Source organism: Hemicordylus capensis, chromosome 1 (assembly GCF_027244095.1).
Source record: "Hemicordylus capensis ecotype Gifberg chromosome 1, rHemCap1.1.pri, whole genome shotgun sequence".
NCBI classification, from domain to species: domain Eukaryota; kingdom Metazoa; phylum Chordata; class Lepidosauria; order Squamata; family Cordylidae; genus Hemicordylus; species Hemicordylus capensis.
Genome location: NC_069657.1, coordinates 435,229,538 through 435,239,137, shown reverse-complemented (window position 1 = coordinate 435,239,137; position 9,600 = coordinate 435,229,538). Strand labels below are relative to the sequence as shown.

The 9,600-nt window shown below is 41.2% G+C and overlaps 1 protein-coding gene across 1 annotated transcript in view; it reads right to left on the bottom strand.

The window, feature by feature from the left end:
* Positions 1–2,218: 2,218 nt before the first annotated feature.
* The window catches only part of SOS1 (SOS Ras/Rac guanine nucleotide exchange factor 1), a 99,721-nt gene continuing 92,339 nt past the window's right edge, over positions 2,219–9,600 (bottom strand). The window contains exon 22 of the mRNA XM_053242998.1: positions 2,219–8,147. Coding sequence (XP_053098973.1) covers positions 7,653–8,147 — 495 coding nt within the window. The 3' untranslated portion in view covers positions 2,219–7,652. The remainder of the gene's footprint in view (positions 8,148–9,600) is intronic.

Sequence of the window (9,600 nt, the reverse complement as noted above, 5' to 3'; positions counted from 1 at the left end):
GCAAGCAGTTGGCCAAGTAGCTGCAGAGACCCGGAGGAAGATGGGTCAGTGGACTCAGAGTACCGCACTGGGAGAGCGCTGGTGTCGGGCACATCCTCTGCCTCCACCTCCCCCACCGCAGCAAGCGTGGCTGCTTTCTGGGCTGTTTGCCCTTCATGGCTGCCTTGCAGAGGGAGCGGGGAACCACTTTGCTCCTTTCTATTTTCTTGGCCACGGCTGAGAGAATTGCCATCTTCCACTCCTGCCGACACATGGCAGTAGGGATGTGCAAACTGGTTCAAATTTGAACTGGTTCAGTTTTGGTTCTCATAGGGTATAATAGGACTCGAACCAGCCCATTATTCCCTATTGCAGAGCACCCATGGGTGCCAACACCCAAACCCCGAAGCAATGGGACATTCCTATGATTTTTTAATGCATATTTGAAATATTTTTAATTATTTTTCTCATAGGGTATAATGGGACTTAAACCACCCCATTATCCCCTATTGTGGGCAGGGGTGCCTACCACTCACCAAACTCCAAGGCAACTGGACATTCCTCTTATTATTGGTGAATTTTAAAAGTATTTTTGAATTCCTCATAGGGAATAATGAGGAGTCTAGCAAATGTATAGCTTCACATTGGGGGGAAGGGGGTGGCCTAGAGTGGAGTGTGGTGAGTGGTAGTGCCCAAGGGGGGCAAGGAAGCTATCAGAATTATTTCAAAGGAACTGGGCAAATGGCTGGTTTTTAAAGTTTATGTGTCTTTAAGGTTTTTCTCCATAGGGAAGAATGGAGGTTTCAGCAGCCCCATAACTGCACCTTGGAGGGTGCTGGGGTGGCCCAGAGTGAGTGGTGGTGTAGTGCACAGAGGGTGCTAACCCAGGGGGTACTGGGTTTTGTTGTTTCTGAGGTGTTCTGAGTGTAGATTCTCTGGTAGCAAATGAGTGGAGTCATGGTTTGTTGTATTAGAACACTCGTAGGAGTGTCCAATTGCTTTGAGGTTTGGGTGGTAGTTGGCACCCATGGGTGCTCCACAATAGGGAATAATGGGCTGGTTTGAATCCCCTTATACTCTATGAAAAGAAAATATAAAATTTTTCAAAAATTCATAACAAATAAAAAATGTATAGCTTCACATCAGGGGGAAAGGGGTTGGGTGGTAGGCATCTATGGGTGCCAACTACCACCCCACCCACTTTTTGAGGTTCAAACCAGTTTGAAACAGTTCAGATTTGAACCGAACACAAAACTGACCCTCCCCCTCCAAGTACAAACTCAAACTGAACTGGGCAAACCGGTTTTATGCACATCCCTACATGGCAGTGGTGTCTTCCGAGAGAGAGGAAGAAGCCTCTCTCTCCTTGCTGCCTGCCTGTGCAACCATGGTGAAAAACTCTGCGTGGGAAGAATCAGGCTCAACTAGGGGAACCACGACAGCGGCGTTATCCGTCTCCCTTTCCCCCACTGAACTACTGGCTGGATCAATTAGGAAAGCCGGGGTCGGGGCAGGGGAGACTACAAGATAATTGCAACCCCCCCCAAAAAAAACCCACCAGTCGCACCAAGCGCCAAACAGCTCCTTTTCCGAGCGAGACATGGTGAAGACTAGAGCCTGAGGGGGTGGATCCTCCGCTGGGGCTGTGTGTGTGTGTGAAAGCTTATTGGCCCTTTCTCCAGGCAGGTTGGAGGATCAACCCATCAATCTGAGGAGACACTCCTACACTGTGGGAGAATATAGGGTTGCCATAACCAAAACAAGGCATACAACAGTATGGCAGAGCCAACAAGCTGAGTATTTCAGTTCCTCACATACTGAATTCTAGCCTTGAATTTCATGGTGTCCCCCGCCCCCAAAGTAATTCACATTTTATTTGTAGCACATTTTCCTGCAGACTTATCTAACCTCATTGTTTACGTTGTATTAAATTTTTGCAACATGCACATAGCCAGGTCCTCAGCTTCTCTACCAGCAGACATCAAATGGATACAGGAAGAACTGCAGGATGCAACTATACTATCAGACCTGCAATTGTGGGACAACGGGCTGGCATTATGTCAACTAGTCCCACTCACTGTTGTGTTTTCTTCCTATGCGAGACAGGAATACACCTTTGAGAGGTAACAATACTGTAACCCTGATTGCTTTGTAATAGAACATTGTATTAAACTGAATAAAAACAACTGGGCAGACTGATGGACCTCAGTTGTTACATATACAATATACACTTATGGAATATGTAAGGCATTTTTATTTATTTATTTTTTAAGAACAGATCTCTTGAATGCCAAAAAGTAACAGCCACTATTAATTTTTCACTTTAAATGCAATCGAAATACCATTGCAGACATAGCATACAAAGCTCACCTACAGACATGATTAGGTACACACAGGCCCATAAGATGTGCCAGTTTAGATATCACCACTTCAATCTTACACAGCTGGATTGGACTGCCATAGCTTCTTAACCATTTAGCAAAGTATCCACACCATTAAACAAAAGGCAATACATTTTAAATATATTATCAGAATTCATCAAAAACTTAAACCTGTACATAGCGAAAGCAGGAGGTTTGGTTTCTATCAAGTCAGCCAAATAAGAAATGTTACCTGAAATAAGACTCCACCAAACAAGATAATCTACTGTTTGAGGGGGGAACCAAAATATTTTTTTCAAAAGGCACAGTTGGCAGCTACTGAAAGTTGCATACATCTGGCACAAGATTTATTTTTCCCTTTCACTCACCTAGGTACAGGACTTCATGTTTGTTTTACAAAGGTCACTCAATCTGCAATTTTGCAGCAGTTAACTGCTTAATGCACTATTTTGTCTTTAAAGGCAAAAGGGGAATTTGCTCACAGTCAACAAAAAATGCACTTTAAGGTTTCTTCTTAATAAATGGCAAATAAGGCGTGAAATTTACATAAAAACCCAAGTGCTTTTGGCTTTACATCTGTTATCAGCAATAGGCCCACATTTGTTTCATAGGTAGTAGAGAAAATAATTTAGCTCATAAGATATGTGACATGACCGTTTAGCAGTTGAAGAGCACAATTTACAGCAACCATATGCAAGTTAGCTCCTGCACTGGCTGAGTCAGGCCTTAAGTTGTTTTCTTTTGCGGGGGGATCCCCAAATGGGGGTCATCTCTCACTCCCCACCCTTGTTAATTAAAAACAGAACAGGTTTTACATCAAGCTCCTCCCCTTAATTTTAGGAGGAACAGAAGAGATTTATTCTCTGCATTTCTTTACATGAAATAGTAGGCAAGACACACTGACAAAATGGAAAAGCATTCAGAATACAGCAATCCCATTTCCACAGAAATAATTGAGGAACTTTGAATTCAAATGCAAGGCTACCCAAAATGGATACATCTGTACAGAAGGCTGATCTTCCACAGAGCTGCTAACTACCACCACCTCCTGCCAATGGAGCTTTAGCGGGACAAAATACTACTTTCTTGAATGTATTGAAATTGACTACTTCCCTCAATTTCAAAAATCAGTTACAGAAGCAAAGCAGCCCTGTGCATGAGTGGGAAATAGTTCCATGGGTGCCAATTCCTTCCTGCCACTGAAGAGACTTTTTCAGGGAGAGGGCAGTGTACAGTGGGGATGCAAAGTACCAGTATATGCATGGACCACCATATGTGGCTGTTTGGATCCCAACCAATTTAAGTATCGCACACCTAGGCTATCTGAAAGACAACTGAATTCTATGGGAGTGTTTCTAGCTAGAGTTTTCTAGCTAGAGAGAGGGCTTGTTTGGTAGTCACACCTCGTTTATGAATAGCCTCCCCAGTGAGGTTTGCCTGGCACCATCACTCCTTTTAGACAACAGGTGAAGACGACCTGTTTACCAGGCTTTTAAAAAATTGATTTTAAAAAACCAAATTTTAAATCATTCTGTATTGTGTTTATTTTTTGGTGTGTGGTATTTTATTGGTTGTTTTATGTGTCTTTATGGGATGATTTAATGTGTTGCAAGCTGCCCAGAGAACAATTTGTTATGGGGTGGCTAACAAATAATAATAATAATAATTATTATTATTATTGGTAGCTTCATGGAAAGCATGAAGAGGTGGACTTATGAGGGCATGGGTACGTGAGAGCAGTTGCAACGCATGCCATCATACAAAATCCTTATTTTTGAAGTGTCCCAAGACCAAAATATGACCAGCTATCTGCCCATAGATTTCAAGATGTTCTTCCTCCTTTAATTCTTAGACAGACTGCCACTGTCACACTAGTGCCAGATAATGGAGAGAAATGTATTCTCCACTTCCAAAAATAATATTTGGTTGAGTAATAAGTTTATCTTAGGAAAGGCAAGGAAAAGGCTTTCCTTAGGCAAGGAAAAAACTATAGCTCTGCTACCAGGCACTCTCTGAATAAATAGGTACTCTATTCTGTGTGATATACAATTATGAAACTAAACAACTGAATGCTCCTATTCTAACAAACATTGGTTCTACAAAGATAGTGGCCAACATCCAGAGCAAATTGTTGGGGATACTGTGCTAGTTAGTTGCACTAAGTCTTGAACTTATACTCCAGAACAGTGCTGTGCTTCTGCAAGCATGCTTGTGCACCAGTTGTGCAACTGTGGCATGCCTCATTTCTTTAATGAGGATATTTGTGCAAGAATATTCTAGTGCTATAGCACCATTCTGCAAGTCGCCATTTTTAGTGCAACTAAGCTAACTTGCACTAGCACAAATTTGCTTGCTCTGCCAGAAGTACATTGCTCTGGATGTTAGCTCATTTGTGTTATTTCTTGTTCTTTAAGAGTCCTGTGCAAGTCAAACATTTGCATACATTAACATACTATCTTACCTCCCTTATATAAAATCGTAAGTGATTCAACCAGTCATGAAACAGTTTATGGAGAATGCACTAGCAACTCCTGGCAATGGATTTTGAAGCAAGCAGCAAAGTTCACTTCTGAAAATCGCTATCAAATCCCATGGCAAGAAGCACATGGTAATAAGCAGTTACATGAAAATTAATGTTTTGGAGGTGCATGAACCATCACGTAGAAAATGTTCTCCATGCTACAAATGGGGCATTTTTAAAATAACAGACTCTAAAATTGTGCTTAGTAGGATACTTGAGGCTCAACCTACAATTTGCTTCCACACAGCCTCAAGCTCAACAGGTTGTGGAAATCTTTATCACATTCAGATGAAGATGTGTAATTTTGGAATCTGACCAAAGTCTTACTAAATATTTTATCCCAACCACTGCAAGAGATCCTGAAGTCCTCTAACAGAGCATTGACTAAAACTGCAAATTCTAAACATGCTTAATAAGGAGTAAGCCCAATTGAACTGAACTTACATGCATAGGGTACCACTATTGCACTATTTGTATCTTAGCTCTCTAAACCAGTTAATTTGGCATCTGGGGCTAGGTATCTGGGTCATTTAGCAACTCTGGGGGTTGGTGCAGATATTAAAGTGAACTTAATTTCCTTTTTGAGAGATTTCTCACTCAAGACGGATTTGAATAAGAAGCTGCTGCTTGAAGATGCTAAATGGAATGAGCAAGCATCAAGTCTAGACTCTCTTCCCCTGCCACCCACTTCCAGTGGCTTGAGTGGGAATCTCTCCAAGCTTTTCCCTTCCAGAGTGGTTCAGATGGGAGTGATAACATCTGCAGGATTTTAAAATTCTTATGGATAGGACCTTTGTGTTAAGTGCTATGAACTAGGAACAAAATGAGTAGGGGCCCATTTCCCAGCTCTCTCTTAAAAAGGTCAGCCACTGTAGCGTATCCATTGCCTTCAGCTGAATCTCAGCTTATTTATCGGAGTCCAGAATTATACAGTTCCCCCCAGAATGCCCTTCCAAGTTGATTCTGCACATTGTACATGTAAAGTTTTTTAAAAGATTCAATAAATGCAGATGAAATGAAAACATTTTCTGAAATGCAGAGACCATTGCATAGTGCTGAAGAAATGTCTTAGAACAGTAGGCTTCCCTGGTGACAGGCTTCTACTAACACTGTTCCAACAACATGACTTTCTAGCTTGCTGAAATGTATTTTTGTTTTGCCAAAGAGTCTTAGTTACTAAGGATACAATACAGCACCATTCACAAATCTAATGTACAGAGATGACTACAGTTTCTTCAATAAGTGGCATGCATTACCATCACAGTACTGGAATCAGAAGCGCAGTTCACAGGTCTATGGAAAAATCCAAGGCAGGTTATTCTTGTAGATTAGTCTCTTTCAAATATTTCTGACGTAGTAAAGATCACCTTAAAGGTTAAGAGGTTAAAGCAGAGTTTGGAAATCTAATGCATAATATCCATTACATTTTAAACACACAATTGCTCACTTTGAATCACCCCCAATTCACCTTTATATGCCAAACCTTGGTTTCTTCTCAGCTTGTTCTTTATAGACAAAACAATGAGCAAAAAAAGAAAAGAAAAGAAGTGTGTGTACCACAGCATGTGCCGCCTTCTCAGTGCTTCAAACTGAATTGTACATTTAGCAATGTAATAATTTAATATATGTCAGCCAGACAAAATATCTGTATCTTTATTTCAATTAAATTAAAAACAATTTGCAAGTTTATTTAAGCAACATTCACTATATACATATGGTTTATATGCAACTACAAGGTAATCCTATGGGTGCTGATTATTCATCTACCTACTGCTACTTAAAGCATGGTGATAACTAGGGAATCCTTTGCTTTTCCATGACAGCCAAAGATGTTGCATTGCCAGCCATAAAGTGGGTTACTGGTAAACCTTAAGATGAAGACCACTTAACCTAGTCTAGATTTAACAGTTTTCTAAGGGTAGGAGCAGATTTAACTGACAATAGTGCTGTTTTGCGGATATTGTCATTTGGTGTCATACATATAAGACTTAGGAACATAGGAAACTGCCATATACTGAGTCAGATCATTGGTCTATCTAGCTCTGTATCGACAAATCTCATTTGTTTCTATGCAGTAAAAGTTAGGCATCCTGCTTTCTGGCAAAATTTGTTTTTGATCTGGCACCATAATATTAATAAAGAAAGAAGGAAAGTACCTCTTTGGTGAAGCCTAGGTACCCATATATGTACTAGTAACTGTAACAGTTTCTGAACAGGACTGCAGTACAGTGCTATGCTATAGCTCTATGTTGGTTCAGTACCACAGATCTTCCTCAGTCCAGTTCATGATTTTAAAGCAGGGATAAAACAAAAGGAAATTAAAAAGACTGTCAAGTTCCCTGTTTGAGATATTTGTCTTTTTTAAAAAGTGCATATTTTCGCTCCACGAATTTATGTTGCAGTGGACAGATGATTACAGGACTATGATCCATCAGTTATAGGTAAGCAGCCTGTTCTTCCCCCATCTCTCACTGGATATTATACAAAGCACAGTGTCTGCTTATTGGCCTGAAGAGATCTGCAAGTCTGATTTCTGGTACATTCAGATGTCCAGTGACTTTAGATCAGTGCCCTGCATACTATACTAACAAACAGCAACAGTTTATTCACGAAAAGATTCATTTTTGTACACCATATCTCAAACGTATTGTAGAGTCTTTAGTGTTAGGAGCAACACAGCTCAATGCCCTGGTGCCAAAAGGTACAGTGCATCTATTGCCAGCAACAGACTTGGCACCAGGAAAATCACTCTCTCAAGCACAAGGGAGAATTCAGGTGGAGTGGGCATTCTCCAGCAATGGGGGTCCATCACGATGCATCGATGGATGCGTGTGCTCCCTTTTGTAAGTTTTTGGAGGAAGCTTTGGGATATGTTGAGAAGTGCTTTGCCGTGGAGGAACAGGTGGCCCAGCAACAGAATGGAGGTCTGTATCTTGGGGTATCAAAGGAGGTGACGGCAAATGCCTCCGTGGTACGTGAGGAGAAGGTGTTTGAGGGGGTGGTGGAGTAAATGGAGAAGGACTGTTAGGAAAAAATGTGTTGCCAAGTTCACTTTTTCTGCCTAAAGGTGGCGGCTGGAGGTGTAGAGGTGAACTAGAGAAAACATCCGGAGTTCGCACAGGTTCTCGTGGCGGCAATACAGGTGGACTTTCTGGGGGGTCAGATATTGATGTCCTGTCTGGCACTGAGTACCTTGGTGAATAAATTTTTGATGTTGGCTGTCGAGGAGGGATTGCTGGTGGATTGCCCAGATTTGTAGAAGAAATCTGAAATAAAAAGAAATATTCTTACACAAAAGTTCAATGGCTTCACTGTTGAACAAATATACTAACATTATGCCAACACATTTTAACACACAGCTTTCAGGTTTAGCTACTAGAAATCAGGCAACTGAATTAAAACTCAACATTTTCAACGCATCACAAAAGTTTCTAAAACCATCCGAGGCAAAAGGAGTGGAATGTTTTAGTTGTGCAGAGAACCCTGAAGGTCTAACCCAGAGAAGCTATGGGCATGAAGCACACTTTTTTTTTGTTCCCTCAAGGCATATTCACTTGGATAAAGTTGCTAAAGTTATCCTTAGCAGATGGATTGAGAATTATCCTCATTTATCAGTCCTAGAATATCTTCTCACAAGCTGGCATTCTGACACATGCTATTGGAGGTACCTCAGTGGCCTTTCCTTCTCCACCAGTGGTATATGTCAGTGGAGATCAGTTTATCACCTATAAAGGAGCATCCACCATCCTGTGGCATTATCAGACTGACACATTTACTTCTGTGAAAGTTTCTTTTGGACAAAGGGTGTTGCAACAGGTGGTGTAAGTTAACCAAGGCAAGTGAGTAAAAAGAACCTTCATGGTAAGTCTAAGATTCTTTTATGTGAATACTGACTGATAATATGAACAATTATCACAGGACACTTCCCACGATCTCTCTCCCTACAGCAGCATAATCAGTGCAGACCAAAAACTTAATGTCTACAGTCAGAAAGAGAAAGGAAGAAAGTATACAAGATTAAATTTAGAGCACTTCAAAATATGTTTTGGATTTAAACTCAGGGAAAAATAAATTTTCATGGTGGCTATTTGTTTGTTCACCATAGCACTATTTTGGACTAACCATTATCTCTCCCAAATGCAATAGAACAAGAGAAGGAATGCAACTGGTTGGGTAGTGTGTGCTCTGGCTAATGAGGTGGAAACATTTGAAAGCAAGATAGACCGAGTTAAAGGTGAACCTGTCTAAGATGCAATTTTTCCAGCAGGGAAAAACCTTGAGAATACTTCCTATAGGACTGATGAGAGTTTAAGAAGCTGCCAGCAACAGAGAGACATAAGACTTGTTCATTCATTCATTCGATTTCTATACTGCCCTTCCAAAAATGGCTCAGGGCGGTTTAAACCAAGAAATAACAAATAAATAAGATGGATCCCTGTCCCCAAAGGGCTCACAATCTAAAAAGAAACATAAGGTAGACACCAGCAGCAGTCTCTGGAGGTACTGTGCTGGTGATGGATAGGGCCAGTTACCCCTCCCCTGCTAAATAAAGAGAATCACCATGTTAGCAGGGGCTAACTTAGTTCACACAATCATTTGAATCTAGGTTTAATGTGGGTTACCAACTAGGGGCGTGGAGACAACCGTCCTTTGGATGCCAGGATCTGGGGGTGCCACCAAGGCACGCCCTCAACCTCAGCCAGGGCATCCTCTTGCCCC